This window comes from Gadus morhua, chromosome 16 (genome assembly GCF_902167405.1).
Source record: "Gadus morhua chromosome 16, gadMor3.0, whole genome shotgun sequence".
NCBI classification, from domain to species: domain Eukaryota; kingdom Metazoa; phylum Chordata; class Actinopteri; order Gadiformes; family Gadidae; genus Gadus; species Gadus morhua.
In genome coordinates, this window is record NC_044063.1 from 18,198,564 (window position 1) to 18,216,702 (window position 18,139).

At 49.1% G+C, this 18,139-nt stretch overlaps 1 protein-coding gene across 1 annotated transcript in view; it reads right to left on the reverse strand.

Annotated features, from left to right (window-relative positions):
• The window catches only part of rsrc1 (arginine/serine-rich coiled-coil 1), a 108,127-nt gene that overhangs the window by 11,441 nt on the left and 78,547 nt on the right, over positions 1-18,139 (reverse strand). The window contains exon 7 of the mRNA XM_030380496.1: positions 12,047-12,118. Within this exon, the coding sequence (XP_030236356.1) occupies positions 12,047-12,118 (72 nt within the window). The remainder of the gene's footprint in view (positions 1-12,046; positions 12,119-18,139) is intronic.

Here is an 18,139-nt window from a genome sequence, read left to right on the forward strand (position 1 = left end):
AAACAAATAAACACATTGACGTTACTGAGTAGCAGAGGAACGGAGACCGGAGGAGCTCATACCAGAGGACCACATGGAAGGCCTTCATGTGTTTAATGTGTTTGGTAGCAAAATGTATCCAAGCGGGCCATCAGGTGTGTGCGGGTCATTTGCTGCCACTCCCCGTGACACGCGACGCGGGCGTGTGCTGATGAGCGGTGGGCTAGCACGCCGGCGTGGGGGTCAAGGTGTCACACACACACACAAACACACACACACACACACGGAATCCAAGACATAGTGACAGGCTGGGCCAGATGTCCCGGGTGTGTCCCAGAGGAGTGTGCGTGCATGTGTGTATGTTGTGTGTGTGTTTCCGCATGTGTATGCAAGTGAGTGGAAGGACGGAGAAAGAGTGTGTGTGTGTGTGTGTGTGTGTGTGGGTGTATGGGAAAGGGGGGGGGGGGGGCAGTGACACAGCAGGTGGCTAAGCTAGTCTAATGATGCCAGAGCATCACAGGGCTCCCTTGGGACCATGCGCACAAATACAGACAGCCAGACACACACACACACACACACACACACACACAGGGCATTTCCCCCAACCCCCCCATACACACGCCCACCCAAAATGATAAAAACACCGTAAAACATGGCCTCCACGCGGCCAGCCTCCCTCCACCGTACACACGTGTGTGCTAAGTGAGCTCCCAGGGTGACGACCACTGTTATCCCCGTGGCGACGGGTCTCTGCGGAGCCTCCTGTTATTCTGATCAGGGGCCCGTCACCGACACTGAGGGGCCCCCCTTGACGACCTCATACATCACAACCCTGACAATAATAATGCAAAAAAAGCTCTGGATAAAGAAGACCGGTGCACTCAAACACCGGTGTTGGGACGCGTGCGTGTGCATGTTGGTGTGTGTCCGTCTCCCCCCCTCGGCCAGTGTCTTCCGTCCTCTGGTGTTTTGTCTCTAGCCGCATGTCTTTCCACCGATAGGATCTGTGGCTTCTCAGTCAATAAGAGTCTAAATGATGAATTAATGACCTAAACTGTCCAGCAGGACATGGCAGCCACGCGCTGTGGTGTGTGTTCTCCCTCTCTCTCCCCCTCTTCCTCCCCCTCTCTCTCTACCTCTCTCTCTCCATCTCCCCCTCTTTCTCTACCTCTCCCTCTCCCCCTCTATCTACCTCTCTGTTGCTTGCCACTACATTTCAATCCAAGCCCTTGTTAATGCTCTTTTGCTTAAGATGTCCAGAGTAGAATGACTCCATGATGAAGTATAGGACAGTTTTCTGCATATCATAGAGCCGCCAATGATTTTATACACTTATCCCAGGAAAGATGCAATAATGAAAACACATCGGTGTGGAAGAACATCATACAGCACCATATACAAGTGTGTAAGTGGTGTTTGTGTGTGTGTGTGTGTGTGTGTGTGTGTGTGTGTGTGTGTGTGTGTGTGTGTGTGTGTGTGTGTGTGTGTGTGTGTGTGTGTGTGTGTGTGTGTGTGTGTGTGTGTGTGTGATTGGAGTGTTAGCAGACGTTCAGTGCCTGGGCAGCATCAGAGCATGTCGTTAAGAATGAAGCTTTCACAGGCTGAGTGCTGATGTCGTTATGATCACTGCTGTGTGTGTGTGTGTGTGTGTGTGTGTGTGTGTGTGTGTGTGTGTGTGTGTGTGTGTGTGTGTGTGTGTGTGTGTGTGTGTGTGTGTGTGTGTGTGTGTGTGTGTGTGTGTGTGTGTGTGTGTGTGTGTAAGTGGCTACATTCTCAACTGCTTTCCATTTGGGTCCATGCAACACGTGTCGGGTAGGATTTCACATACAGTATGCTAAGGTTGATAGGTAAAAAAAAAAGCTGGCTCCCCATTGCTTTCCATCTCTAAAGTTCACTCTGGGTTTTATGGTGATTAAACTACTAATTCACTACGCATTTACCATTGAGCGTGGTCGGCTCTCCATCAAAGTCAACATATGCAAACATCAATACAATTTAGTTAATACGCGACTTTGAGACTTAACATGCACAGTTTAGTAAGGTGCAATAAAGCAACAGTCTATATACTTTGTCAGAGTGCCTTAATACGCTGTGTGCGTGTGTGTGTACTTGTGCATGTGCATGTGTGTTTGAAAGGACGTGTGTGTGTGTGTTAAGAGCAGGAAAGTGCAGTGGTCTCAGTTTTCCCGCACGGCTGGTCAGCAACTCTTTTATGAACAACTCAGTAATTAGACAAACACAAACTAATTACTTAATTGGAGCAGGGGCCTTTGAAATGAAAATTGATGCAGTCAGAATCCAGGAAAAGGTCCCGGCCATGCGCGCGCACACACACACACACACACACACACACACACACACACACACACACACACACACACACACACACACACACACACACACACACACACACACACACACACACACACACCATAGACAAAGCAAACACAGAATTTCAAGCACATACACACAGACACCTGACCAATAGCATTGTTGACATGTAGTCATCAACCTCTCATAGTATGTCAGAAAGTGATTTTACAGTATTTTGTTAAGAATTAGCAGAGAGAGAGAGAAAGAGAGCGAGCAAGCAAGAGAGAGAGCCGAGAGAGAGAGCCGAGAGAAAGAGAGCCGAGAGAGAGAGAGAGAGAGAGAGAGCCGAGAGAGAGAGAGAGCTGAGAGAGAGAGAGCCGAGAGAGAGAGCCGAGAGAAAGAGAGCGAGCCGAGAGAGAAAGAGAGCGAGCCGAGAGAGAAAGAGAGCGAGCCGAGAGAGAGCGAGAGCGAGATAACGAGAGAGAGACTTGATTGTCTAAAGCAAAAAGGTCAATTTGAATGTATGTGCGTGCATCTTCGTGTGTGCGCGCATGTGTGCGTGGGCCTGCTAGTATGTCTTAGTAGTAATTAATTGGGCAAATGCTTCCACCCCTGCTCTCCTGACCTCGGTCATAGTGTAGTAATTGGAATACAGTGTAATATATTAACCTTCTTCTGCACCACTCCACTCCGCCTCGATGAGAGCCACCATTAGCATCAACACAGACCACTGAATTTCACCAGCATCAACAGCCCCACCCCCACCACCACCACACTAAACACATACTAAAGGTCTGTTAAAGTCATTACAGTTTCATTTGAGTTATGTCAAAAGTATTTTGCTCGCCCAAACCGAATAATGCCGATGTTATGGGAGCGCCATCGCTCAATGTGCTCGTGTCACAGAAATGTGTGTGTGTGCAGGTTTTGGCGGACCATGTGGTGACCCTTGCACCCCATGTGTCACTGACAGTCACCCTATACCATCCCTGGTAGCCTTAACCTCCAGCACCACAACCCCCCCCCCAGCACCCCCAATGCCCTCCTCATCTGGGACCAGCGGGCCTGACTTGATGAGGTGTGAATGAGCCCACCCACAGGCACACAGGTACACACACACACACACTCCATCTCCACCTTTTATTGACACACCCACTCCAAACCAATATAGCCTACAAATAACCCAAATTAATACCAAACTAAATACCAGAATCCTATCCTATTCTGAAAAAGTATTAGATATCAAAGAATGTGCAGTGGATGTGTATCTGTAGGCGGCGGTGACGATGCAGTCAAAATATCATTAGCAGGGAGCCTTTTGACTCTGGCGTTGTCTGATGACAAACCTGCGGCCACATGGCTGCAGCCACCCAGGCAGCCGGCTCTGTGACCTGCCCAGGCATTCTGTGGGTGTGTCTCCTCGGGACAGTCTGACCACCCACTCAGGCCCCACGGAGGGGACTACGGACATGCAGATTGTGTCTAGACATACGCACGGCCGTGTGTGCGTGTGTGTGTGTGTGTGTCTGGGCATGTGTTCCCACTGGTGTTTTTAATCTAGCTTTAATGTCCTGCTAAAAGGGTTGTGCTGAATGACGTATTTTAAGCAAAAGGGGTGACATTTGATTTTACTTTACTTATTAATTCTTTCTTTGGTTCATTGGGAAATAATGAAACATTGCATGGCTTCATGATGTATGACCCAACTGAACAATAAACATATGACTGTGAAATTAAATAAAAGAGAAAAGGCAAACATTTTCTACTTGGTTTGAAAAAACAACAGTTATCAAATAGTGAGCATGTCATGTTTTTGTGTGAACCACCTGTTATAGCCTGAATTCGAACAGTATCTGATATAAAAAATAAAAGCATTTTGAGTGTTTTAATGAGGCACGTCCTTTTATGAAGTGCGTAACACACACCGTGGCGTTTAAATATCTGAGTAGCATAACCCTCTCTTGGGGTTTATGCCATCAACGTCAACCGCTGTCCGGACTGAGCGCCATACATTCCACACACCTCGTGGCCGGTGTCCCCTGGTGGTGACGTCGTAGAGTACACCGACAGGCACGGCGACGTCTCAAAGACAACGCTACCCTGGTTCGGGGGCAGATCACAAATCGGTTGGTTGAGACTGACAAAACATGTTTTCTCAAAATGAAGCTCTAATTTTAGTCACAGTGATAAATCACATATAACCAGGTACATTTTTATTTATTTTTTTGATTTGGGTTCAATGACCCCATAAATAATTTGTTCAATGACCCCATAAATATTCACCAATCACCGAATGCAGAATTGACTATGCAACGGTATTTTCCCAAACCCAGTTAGTGCCCGTCTTCACCTCCACCACTAGAGGCTATATCCGATGAATGTAAAGCCGGTGGGACCATAGATCAGCCCGGCGACCCCGGCCCTCACAGGACTGCTGAATGCACAGGGCTGCACTGGCAGCAGGTTAATTGATAAGGGTGGACCTGGGAAACGATTACCGATCGCTGGGAGTACGAGCGCGCTGTCAATCATCCGTCCACTTGACCCCCGGCAGCGTGCACGCACGTCTCTGTAATCCAGCCCATCGAAAATAAGTTATCTTTTATTAGTATTTCTTTTGCTCCGCTGCCATAAAAGCGAACAAATCGTTTGCGTATAAACGACAGAGGGTTCTCTACTAACGTTTCCGGGTCTCCCCCCCCGGTGCAGTGACAGCTCCGACGGGGGCCCCACGGGGCCCACGTCAGCATCCCATTACTCCGGGACAACACTGGGGGTCGCAGGTCAGGCTGGTGGTGGCGGGGGAGCCGGGGAAGGGACCCGCCCCCCGCTCCGTGGCAGGGGGGGGGGGGGGGGGGGGGGGGGGGGGCTGGGACGCTGGCGGCTGGGACATGAGGTCACCTAATCACCCTGGTGAGCGGCGGGGGGGGGGGGGGGGGGGGGGGGGGGGGGGGGGGGGGGGGGGGGGGGGGGGGGGGGGGGGGGGGGGGTGGGTGGGGGAAAGGGGGGGGGAATCAACTTTAAATTTGCGGGGATGAAAAATCAATAAAGTGGTAATTGCTTGGCTTATCACTGTGCAATGAAACCAATTGGGGAGGGGGAGGGCGGGGCGGGGGGAGCGCTTTCTTGGCCCGACGGAGCGGCGAGCGCTAGCACAGCGCGACAAGGACTCTGGGCTTCAGTGGGCCAGAGAGAGAGAGAGAGGAGAGAGAGAGGAGAGAGAGAGAGAGAGAGAGAGAAGAGAGAGAGAGAGAGAGAGAGAGAGAGAGAGAAGAGAGAGAGGAGAGAGAGAGGAGAGAGAGGAGAGAGAGAGAGAGAGAGAGGAGAGAGAGAGAGAGAGAGAGAGAGAGAGAGAGGAGAGAGAGAGAGAGAGAGAGAGAGAGGGAGAGAGAGAGAGAGAGAGAGAGAGAGAGAGAGGAGAGAGAGAGAGAGAGAGAGAGAGAGAGAGGTCTCCTAGTGATAATTAAATCTTCTCACCACCCTGATTTTCTGCCAGATTTATTTCCCCAGGCCAATAACTCTGATTCAGTTGCTTACAAGCCAGGCATAACTAATCATTTCAACGTGGAAGGAACCACAAACCTGAATGAACAGAGAGGAAAAAATAAGACTACAAAAAGGAGGGGGGGGGGGGGGGGGGGGGGGGGGGGGGGGGGGATGGTGCAGACAGAGACTCGGCGGCACAATTCATCTGTAAATCAATCATTATTTAGGCAAGGAGGCAAAATTAAGAAATGTGGAGTGAACTATAATTCTTTAGAGCCGTTTAAAAGAGACAAGGAAAAAGTGGCAAAGTTAATCTCTCTCTCCCTCTCTCTCTCTCTCTCTCTCTCTCTCTCTCTCTCTCTCTTCTGTACTACTGACTTCTTTCTCTCTCTCTCTCCCCCCTCCCTCCTTCCCTAAACATTCTGTACTGCCAGGATTCTCGTCTTTCTATCTTTCTCTCCTTGAGTTCTGGGAACAAATAAACCCCATAAAGCCAATTGAGCGGCGGCTCGATATCGCTGTGATGGCTACAGGCGTGATTGTGTTGAACATAATAACACAACAAATAAAACCCATCTATCCCCGGGTAACGACAGGGGACGGGCCCCACTCCCGTCAATCAATAACCCAATCCATACAAACCACATTTTCTTACATCAAAATCACTGGGACGGATATACCATCACAATCGCACACACACACACACACACACACATACACACACGCGCGCGTGCACACACACATCACACATACGCACCCGTCTGAAAGGAGACACACAGCTGCATAAGGGGAAAATTCACAGCGCAAAAATAACAATTGAACAAAGATAAAACAATGCCAAACGTCTGTAACACTTTATAAACAACACAAAATACAGCATCAGATACAGTCACACACCCGTCTCATCCATACACACATCCAGATCCACAGCCTAATGGCGTGTGTGACGCCTTTTGCAGCGACACACACACACACACACACGGAGAGAACAGGCACACAGATCCTGGCTCATGTTTACCAGCCGCTGAATCTCCCTGCCTGTCCTTCACGTGCTCGCCAGCCCTCGGCAACACACACACACACACACACACACACACACACACACACACACACACACACACACACACACACACACACACACACACACACACACACGCAACCAACACCAATGACGGCGACACAAGGTAGCAAGGCACGCCAAAACACCCATGGCACCCGGTAATTAAAACATTTAAAGCAGACCCCCCCGCCGTGCTCCCGGGGTGTGTGATACGGAGGTCACGCGCCTGTAGATTCTAATTTGAGCGTCATCTGTATTCATGACAGGCACGTGCTAAATATTTAACAGCAGTCCGGCAGGAGTTTGTATTGTTAGGCTTTTCCAGGTCAAATAATTTGATTTCAAGGCAGATTACATTAGGCGTCAAATGTCCAAGCCTGGCGCTCTCACTTGCCTCTCATTTCCTGCCTTTTATTAAGGCTGAGAGAGGCCAGGGGAAGCGAAAGGGATATGACTTTAGATTGTGAAGGAGAGCTTGTTATCCCTGTGTGAGAGTTATTATTTCCAGTGACATAAAAAAAGGATCGGATCATTTCTATAATGGGATAGTACGCCCACGCGGGCATTGCACTAAAGACAATATTCTTTATGTCTGTATTTATTTATTTTTTTACACACGCATTTCAACAATGAACATACAAATAAAATAATATTGCGGACAGACAAATTATTAAGCGGTGCGCGTAATCCCCTTTTACAAGAGATGCATTAATTCAAACAAAACCATAGTGCAGGCATATGGAGCCCTAATGATGTTCTATGTATTTCAATTTGTTCCCTTGCTTAAGGTCTCCTGTTGGCTGATGTATTTTCCCGTCTGGTGTTTTTGCCTGTTCTTATTTTTTTTTTCTCCCGTCGCCGTTTCTTGTGGTTGTTGTTGTACAAGCAAGGCCAAAAAACACCCAAGCGGCGGACATTTCCCCCGCTGTTTGGGTGCAGGAGCGCCGGTGATTGACAACAGAGCTAGTTAAACGGTGATGAGGCGTTAATGGCTGCCAGGTCGGGGAGAAGAGGGGTGGGGGTAGGAGGGCGGTGTGTGAGAGGGGGGGGGGGGGGGGGGGGGTGGAGGAGGAGGTGCAGAGCAAGGCATCCGTGACTGAGTGGTTAATGGCCATATAATTTCAGAACACGGACACGGACGGAGACACGGCCGCGTGCACACACACACACACGCAAGCAGACACACACACAAGCACACACACACACGCGCACAGACCCACACACACACACACACAGACCCTCCCACCTCCTGACCTGTCCTACACACAGCGTAATTAGGGAAACAGTTCTCCTCGTTTTGCTGCCAAAAGAGCAAACGGTAGGTATATATATTCCCCTAATGATATGGGTTAAAGAGCTATTATACGTCTCATTAAAATATATGATCTCCCAATCTGGCCGTGGTTTGAGGTGATGGGACAGCGCGCGGTGGGGTTAAGGCGCCAGCTGTCGCTGTTGGGTGATGCTGTCCAATCCAGATCAAAATCAGACCTGCGCCTCCAACGATTGGCTGGTATAAGATGGGCATGTTCTACTGTAAGCATTGACTGCAAAGGATTCCTGGCGTCTGGTGAATACTGCATGTGTGTATATACGACACACATTTTGGTCTTTTGCAGTGTTCCCCGCAGAGGGAACCAGTTAGAGTTAGAGTAATGTGTGTATATCATCCTCTGAAGACGCCTGTTGGTTCTTACCAGTCATGAGTTTCCATGTGAATGCACATTCCCACCGAAACACATCCCAACCCTCTCACAGTTGAACCTAAAGAAAAACAAAGATCTTCTTTGGTTTAATTGATTGACGGTCATTTATGGAGTAAAAATAACAAATAAATGTCCTGCATATAGATTTAGAATTGCAAATATTAGGTTGCTATTCTCAGTGTTGTTGCTATCCATCGTTTTAGGTTTCTAATTGCCATTTTAGAGAAAGAAAATCAAAATCTGAAAGAATAATAGAACAGAATCCAGATTTTCGGCAGTAGTTCCTAACCACCTCATGCCCGTTATCTTTACCTCCCTGTGGGGAAACAGCAGAATGAAAGCGCTCACTCATCCCTCTAGCACCGCTTTCTCTGAAAATGTTGATGCATTTTCAACATTTGCATTTGTGCAGACATAAACATGCATACATGCATGACACACCTGTACACTACAGAGCTTCTTTCAGTGTGACATATGCCGCCTAAAAAAGGTGTGGCACCTTCTATAAAATAAGACTGAAAGAAAAGTAACGTAGTAGGTAGGATGCTTTATTTGTATAATAGTTATCCTACATTTATGGTTGACTATACCTATAGAGGTGGATCCTTTTTTTTAAAACAACTGATTAAAAAATAGACAAAAAGAGAAAAAAGATACCGCCCATGGCAATCAGTCATCTCATTATCACTGAACACAATAAGCTTGGCTCCTGGGCTAGCGAACGGCAGCCCAGGAGAAAAAACACCGTAGGATAAACCTGAGCCACACGGTCAGTGTTGTATTAAAAGCACGCATACGGCTAACACAGCATATCATATCCGTAGCTCTCGCTGTTTCAACCCTGAGCATCATCTGGCTGTCCTTAACCGGGGAGCCAAACCTTCCTTTCAAGTGGAGAATACTTTGTTAACCGATGACCACAGGGCCAGTTATTGATCTCGTTCCCTCTCACATTCCCTCTATCCCTCCTTCTGCCCCTCTCTCTCTCCTCCCCTCTCGCTCTCTCCCTTTCCCCCCCCCTCTCTCCTCCCCCCCATCACTCTCTCTCTCTCTCTCTCTCTCTCCCTCCCTCTCTTTCTTTTTCTCTCCCCTCTCCCTCAATCTCCCTCCTCTCTCCCCCCCTCTTTACACAGCCATGAAGTGTGCTTCCGAGGCTAGCTACCACAATAGCTTTTACATCCGATCATCCACATGAATCAGATGTGTGGTTTCGATTAGGGCCAGGCTAGCATAAACGTGTTGCCAATCCAGGATGTGAATCTATTTATGAGCCAGGAAGTGTAGGTGGCAATGATCTCTTTCCCATTCCTTTATTTATTTCCTCGTGGCTCGTTTCAACAATTTCAGCGGTTCATGTGTAAACTTTGTAGTAGCTCTGACCTGTTGGGAGCCCCTGCAGCGCAATAGGGAGACCCCGTATGTCAATGGTTATAGGGCAACTGCCCACCTCCTTCATTTGATGCACAGTCGGAAAAAGGGCAGAAGAAGGTGGACTATATATGTGCGTTTGTTTTTTCTTGTGCATTAAATATAGAAGTGTCCCTACACTTGTGTGTGTATGTGTGGGAGTGCACAGATGTCTTGGGGTCTGTCATTATTACAATTATCTAATTTCCAAGCTAAGGGTTTATCATCAAGGCCGCTTCAGAGAGCTTTTCTGATCCCCACTTCTGTTAGAACCAGGCTCTTCAGCACCGTAGGACTGCAACTATAACCACCACAACCTAAGCCCCCACATCCCATCTCCTGCACTCGCTCCAAGGCAGCGATTCTGCGACATCGATACCAGTGTGCTCCACAGGCGAACACGGGGCCAAAGACGGCACAAAAGCAGCCGCTAGCAGCTCAACCGAGGATGAGGTCGCTTTGAGAGGAGAGGAGGAGTTGATTGAAAAAAAGAAAGAAAGTGGTTTGATTCTCAGGGTGAGCTGTGCTTTAGTAAAGCAACTCGACTTGTGCGCTTTGCTCTTTAGTCTCATGCAAGGCTCTTATGCTACACTCTGGTAGGGCTCTCACACACAGAGGCTGGTGGAGAACAAACCATGAGAGAGAACGAAAGAGTGGTAGAAAGAAATTGCTAAAGAGTGAAGGAGAGATAGAGAGAGAGACAGAGACAGAGACAGAGACAGAGAGAGAGAAGGAAAGAGAGAGAGTGAGAGAACAGGGCAAAATAAACAGAGAGGAGGTGAAGAAAGACAACTCCACAGCGAAAGTGGAAGCAAAGACACGGGAGGAGAAATTACAAAGCAGAAGGACAAGAAAATAACAGAAAATTGAATTAAATGAAAATGGCAGAGACTGTAAAAAATAACAACAACACAGGCCCAGGCGTTGAAAGAAAAAAAGAGATAGGAGGAATGAATTTCCTCCAGAAGCTGAGGACCAAAGTAAGTTAGCAGAGCTAATTAGTTTGTGATGGCTGGACTTTCATTTGGCGGAAAGGTCAGCTAACTTTAAAGGTCACACAGCCATGCCTGCTACACCCAAACACCTGAATTACAAACGGGAGCGACACGGCTACAGCGGAGGGATGGCTGGAGGGACCGATAGAAACAGATAAACAGAAAGATCTAATGAGGGACACATAGATAGACAGCCAGGTGGAGAGGGAATGGGTGAGATGAAGAGCAGGAGAGAAGGAGCAAGAGGGTCCTCAAGCAGTATTTATATACATTACAAAACACACACTCGGCAGGCATATACATTTCCTGGGGCGCACACACCTAGACCCTCCATTCTAAACACACACTTGACAATTTATATTAGATTTTCTCATTTCGTGCAGAGGTCAGCCGTGGGGTCGAGGTCATTATTCCATCTAAGAGCTTTTATTACTGCCAGCATATCCACCACAAATTACTCTCGACATTCATTTAAATGTTGATGCGTGCCAAGCGGGGGCGGCGTGTGTGCAGGGAGGTACGCGTGCTCGCGTAGTGGAGGATTTTGAAATACTGCCTGCACGGGGTGGAACATTCACACCTACTCCCCGTCTAGTGTATCTCTATGTAGATATTACCTGTCACGCTCATAATTTGATACCAATGTCAGCATCTTTATGATAACAGGTGCGGACAGGCGTTGGAAAATTGGGAGAGAAAAAAGGAAAATGGTGGTTTGGAACTGCCTATCACGTGCCAATGTGGATTTCTACTAGCGCTAGCACGCGGGTATTGCTGATGATGAAAACATGTACTCTGTGTGGCTGGGTCAATTATTTCAAAGAGGCTTGTGACTTTTATGAATTCTCTCTCATAATTGCTAAGCTTCATAAAGTGAAGGATTTTTCATCAACCATGTGCATTGAATTGTCCTTTCCCAGACATTAGTACAGCATATCCTATATACCGTGTTTTAGCATCAAATGTTTAATTTGTCCTTTTCTGTATAATGTGATGATTTCAGTTGGTATGATGAACCAAAGGTTTAATGTAAATGCAAACAGACAAAGCACGCACACACACAAACACAAGCGCGCATACACACATGCACGCACACTCACCATCTTCCTTTTTCTTGCGGGCTTCCTCTTCTCTCTTGGCCACCTTGGCCTTCAGTACCTCGTCTGTTTTAGCTGGAGAGAGAGAGAGAGAGAGAGAGAGAGAGAGAGAGAGAGAGAGAGAGGGAGAGGGAGAGGGAGAGAGAGAGAGAGAGAGAGAGAGAGAGAGAGAGAGAGAGAGAGAGGGAGAGGGAGAGGGAGAGGGAGAGAGAGAGAGAGAGAGAGAGAGAGAGAGACACAGACAGACAGACATAAGAACTCAGTTAGGATTCATCATGCCGGGCCCCACCACCACAGACATTAAAACAACACCATCTTCACCAGCAAAAATGGATTGTTCTGTCAAGTGTGTTGATCTATTTAACCCACTCACTGATCAAATATTGTCATAGTTAAATTCTGTTATTCATTTGAATTATACTTCAACAGTTATGTAATTATTCCCAGCTGAATCAATTTATAACAAATTTCAAACGCAGGTTAAAAATTTCAAGAGAAAGAAATGCCTTTAAAACAGTATAGTATGAGTGAGTTTTACGTCGACAATCTCTTGTGGAGACCATGCTGAGCCGTACCACTTTGTATAAGATATATCGGCCCCCGTCTCCCATCAGCATACACAATGTGATCCCTAGATCGTCACGACAAAGCCTCCTCTCGAACGCACACACAAACACACACGGCTGTGACTCATCTCTTTTCATCCATTTACCTGCCGCTACAAAAGACAACCCCCCCCCCCCCCCCCCCCCCACCCCCCCCCCCCCCCCCCCCCCCCCCCCCCCCCCCCCCCCCCCCCCCCCCCCCCCCCCATCCCACATCTGTGTAGAGTTCCCAGAGAGTCGCTTATCATCTCTGCCTAATGAAAAGCTTAAGAGTAGGTGAAGCGGTCGAGGTAAACACTAATCGTTTACGTGTTTTAAGAATCTCTTGTGTCAGCTACCCTGCTTTCATACCCCCCCCCCCCCCCCCCATCTCGGGTCCTACAGCATTACCAGCAAACGAAGGCACACACACGCCCGCACGCACGCACTCATGCACGCACTCATGCACGCACAAACGAACGAGCGAGCGCCAAATCCCAAATAATCAGGATGTTAAGCCACATTAAAAAATATAATGCGGTGGATGGCAGGACTATCAATACCGGCTCTAAATTAATTACATTTCTGCTACGCAGCATCATTTATTTTGTGGCGTTAGCGGCCTCGGCGGAACCATTGGGCTTTATTGCTATCGCGCCGGCTGATGAGTGAGCTATGTAAAATTGAGTCTCCAATATCATTACACTTAATGAGTTTAAACTTTCAGGGGGGAAAAAAATGGAAAGAGGGGGCTGAGAGAAATAGAGAGCGAGAGTTGCAAACACAAACAGTAGGAAAGGGAACAGGGGATATGAGAGAGCGAGAGAGAAAGTAAGCGAGAGATAAAGTGAGTGAGTGAGAGAGAAGTGAGAGATCGATAGAGGAGAGTGCAGCGTAGAAATGAGCGTGAGGGGGAGAAGAGTAAGAGATGCAGAGTAGAGGAGGAAGGAGGGGGAGGGGGGTGAGGGAGAAGGGGGTGAGGGAGAAAGTGACAGACAATAGAAAAGGGGGGGTGGAGAGAGAGAAAGAGAGAGAGAGAGAGAAAGAGAAAGAAAGAGAGAGAGTGAAAGCATCACATTGTTTGCGGGATGTTAATACAATAAGGGTGTGGGTGTAAGTGTTTGCGAGCGCGTGCAGAATGTTTGTGTTAGGGCACCACTGTGGGTGTTTGAATGTGGTTTCAGCGCAACCGCCTGGGATCCGCTGTGCAGACGAGGATGTGTCTGTGTATGCGTTTGTGTGTGTGAGCGTGCAAGCGTCCGTACATGTGTGGGTGTGTGTGTGTGTACGCCCATGTGTGAAGAATAGCCCTAGAACATATGTACATTTCCTTTGCTTTCTTGTTTGTGTTCAACACGTCCTTGCTTGGGTGTGTGTGTGCGTATTTGTGTGTGTGCGTGTGTTTGTGTGTATCTCAAAAGGCCATAGGTGATAATAGCCTCGCTGACTGCGCTACTGTTTTTGTTCAGTAATTGCCGTAGACAAAGAGCCCGTCACACTGCTGTTACGCCTGGTTAAGCCTGAAGGTTCAGCATCTTTAGCAACAATAACGCTACATGGATGACTACACCCCACCCGCCACCTCCCAGGCCCACAGAGGGGGAGCACCGGGCCTGTGTGTGTGTGTGTGTGTGTGTGTGTGTGTGTGTGTGTGTGTGTGTGTGTGTGTGTGTGTGTGTGTGTGTGTGTGTGTGTGTGTGTGTGCGCGCGCGTGTGTGTGCGTGAGAGAGAGAGAGACGAAAAACATGTGTGCATTTGTCTAATTAAACATTTGTGGTAATAATGTAGTTATTTATCAGCCGGTTAGGTAATTTTAATGTGTTCCTGTGTGTGTGTGTGTGTGTGTGTGTGTGTGTGTGTGTGTGTGTGTGTGTGTGTGTGTGTGTGTGTGTGTGTGTGTGTGTTTGTTTGTGAGTGAATGTTTTAACTGCTTTTCGTATCGCTCAAAGGGGAAGAGGAGAAGGCAGGGAGATGTCAGACATACCAGAGCGATGAAGAGGAAGGAAAGAGAAAGATGCAAGAAGAGAAAAACAACACAGAAGTACGGCAGTGTATACATCGTTCGCGCACACACACAGACACACACACAAACACACACGATTTGTTGCATTTTTTGTTGTTGCATGATTATCCTCCGCTTCGATGCCTCCATGTACCTCCCCCCCTCCCTCCCTCCTTTTCCTCCACACAAACAGGTTCTCTTATCCTCCTGCTTGGTTTTTCTTGTCTGTTCAATCCCCCACACACACACACACACACACACACACACACACACACACACACACACACACACACACACACACACACACACACACACACAATCTCGGTGTATTCTCGTCTTCCTCCGCCTCCCGTCTCCCTCCACTACGAGGTGCCCGGGGGCGATAGCAGCAAATCAAACTGTTTATCCATCTCTCATCAGCGGTGAGCCTGGCGGGGCTCCGGCCCCCTCACAGCACAATGGAAGCAGCCTGATCGCCCGGGCAAGGGACGCGCTTTAATTACATCAATGGGAAAAAGGCTCTTGCCCTGGTGGAGGAGGAGGCAAAGAAGTAAGTAAATGAGTAAGTAAGTAAAAGTAAATAAGTGAGTGAGTCAATAAATAAAGGGTTGAATCAAACCGAATGCTGTACGAAAACGCGGATACGAGGACATCGTGACAGTAGCACAACACATTTCTCTATTATCACTTATTTTTTCGCTCGACGAATGGACATGGACATGACACAATCCCCACACACTCTGATATTCTCTAATCCAAGGCAAATAGATGTGTATCCATTGCATTCTTGGTCAACTGCTGACATCCCCTTTCCGACCGCAGAACCTTCCATCCTCGATAGAACATGTATCTACCGAGTCAACCCCCCTAGCGGCTCGGCAGCTAGACCGCTGCACGCCACTCTGGACGCGGCGGTGCACTGGGCTCTCTGGCGGCACGGCGTTATTACAGGGATACGTCTCGGCTGCGTTAGCGGGCCGCGTGCACGGCGGGACGACTGCGTGATGGACTTTTATTAAAGTGGGTAATAAACAGGCCAGAGTCGCGGAGCAAGGCAGGCATTTCACTTCATTTAGCCTGCGCTCGGCGGCGGGGCTCACGCTGATGGTGATGGCCGGGCTGTTGATGGGCAGGGGGGGGGGGGGGGGGGGGGGGGGGGGGGGGGGGGGGGAATCACATTGAGATTATGAGTGTAATTGCAGCTCGAGGGGCCCAGGGGCCATGTAGCACTGATGGCACCAGACAATGTTTCATACACAGTTACACAGAGAGAGGGTTAGTGCTAGGCATGGGAAGGAAGGGGCACGGGGACGGGGGGGGGATGAAAAAGTGAGAGACAAGGCAGTGGGAGGGAGCCGGGGTGCCAGGCGCGACGTAGCGTTCTGTTACTCTGGCCTTTTCTCCCCCATCACCTTTTTTTTTTTCTCCACACCACTGCCACCTTCTCAGCCTCTCTCTCTCTCTCTCTCTCTCTCTCTCTCTCTCTCTCTCTCTCTCTCTCTCTCTCTCTCTCTCTCTCTCTCTCTCTCTCTCTCTCTCTCTCTCTCTCTCTCTCTCTCTCTCTCTCTCTCTCTCTCTCTCTCTCTCTCTTCCCCCCCCCCCCCTTGGCGGGACGAGCGGGGGTCTCGTTAGAGAGGAAATGCAATAACGCTCCTACCAGGTGGAATTGGGTGTGCTCCATTATCAGCGGGGAGATGGATGAGTCGTGTAGGGCCGGGGGGGGGGGTGGGGGGGCGCGTGCAATTTAGATTCAATAAACTGGCAAAGCAAGCCTCCAGCCCCCCCCACCCAACCACCCCTCCCCCTATCCCACTCACCCCCGTCCCCAATCTGATTTATCTCCCTCACACGCCGCTGACGCGAGGCGCTACGATGCTACGATGCTGATTCCCCATTACGGCGGGGAGAGGGACAATTCATTGGGTGAAGGCACAGCGGGCGCAGGGGGCCTGGTCGGGCCCCGGGGACAGCGGGCAAAACGATACAGTGGAGGGTTAATGCGTTTACACACAGATAAGCAATTAAACCCAGGGTAAGAGTTATTACAGAAAGGGGTGCTTCAGAGAGAGAGAGAGAGAGAGAGAGAGAGAGAGAGAGAGAGAGAGAGAGAGAGAGAGAGAGAGAGAGAGAGATGGACAGAGAGAGAGATGGACAGAGGGATGGAGAGAAAGAGGGCAGGAAAGAGAGGGAGAGGGAAAGAAAGAAACAAAGAAAGAAAGAAAGAAAGAAAGAAAGAAAGAGAGAGAGCGAGAGCAAGAGCGAGAGAGAGAGCGAGAGAGAGATAGTCTTACATCAGAGTTAGTTAGTTTGGGCCCGGGGTTGGGTACAGTAGACGTTCAGAGTGAGGATGGCTATCATATTCGAGGGTTCATTAGGTTACAGCACAACAGAAGCACTGTGGTCTTCCCACGGCGTATAATCAGCTCTGAACCACGCTAGCAGCCGCCATCAGATACAGTTATACACATCCGTAACCTGTTTGCATTCGAGTGTGTGTGTGTGTGTGTGTGTGTGTGTGTGTGTGTGTGTGTGTGTGTGTGTGTGTGTGTGTGTGTGTGTGTGTGTGTGTGTGTGTGTGTGTGTGTGTGTGTGTGTGTGTGTGTGTGTGCGTCTGTTCAGTGGAAAATAGATTTGCATGCACCGGGGGGGCTATACTGCCACGCATACACATTTGCCGAGAACCTTAAAGTGTATGTGCACAGAATGTCGAGTGCGCGTATCGGCGCATAGCGCTCAACACAGCGTACATCTCTATGGCGATGGGAGCCATGACGGTAGGCGACGCCGTTGACGGAGTGTCACGCCTATCCTGATCACCAATCACGGTGGACCGTAGCGTCAGCGGCGGAGGAGGCGTGATGAATCAGCCCCACGCCCCACGACAAACTGAATACTGGAGGCAGCGCCGCGCCATTGGAAAAACGTCTGTCCCAATCAGCGGAGCGCTTTACCGTGAAGCCCAGTGGCTGGGCTCGGCCCTCTGGAGGGACAGACAGACAGGCAGACAGACAGACAGACAGACAGGTCGATGGATCGGCAGACAAACAGGGGCAAAGATAAACAGACATGTGGGGCAGACAAGCGGACTGACGGACGGATGAGACAGAAGGGCAAGCTGAAAGACCTACAGACGAGCAGACAGACAGAAAAACGTACGGATGGGCAGACTGACATGCAGACATAGCACCACACTGAAGGGGAGACGGGCAGGGGGTGGTTGGTGGGGAAGGGGGGCGCAGATATACTACTGACTTAGATTGAGTGACAGGCAAGGGCAGGGAGTAGCATGAGGCAGAGAGACCGGCACAGAGAAGGAGAAACAGGGGAAGACGGAGTGTAGGCCAGGTAGGCAGGTGGATTGGCACTGAAGAAAGTAGGGAGGCAGGTAGACAACCCTAGACAGACACAGGCAGGAAGACAGCCAGAAACATAAGCAGAAGATAGAGAGGACTTGAGGGCAACCAAACTCGATTACTGCTATTGCCCATTTGCAGTCACAAAAAAATTAAT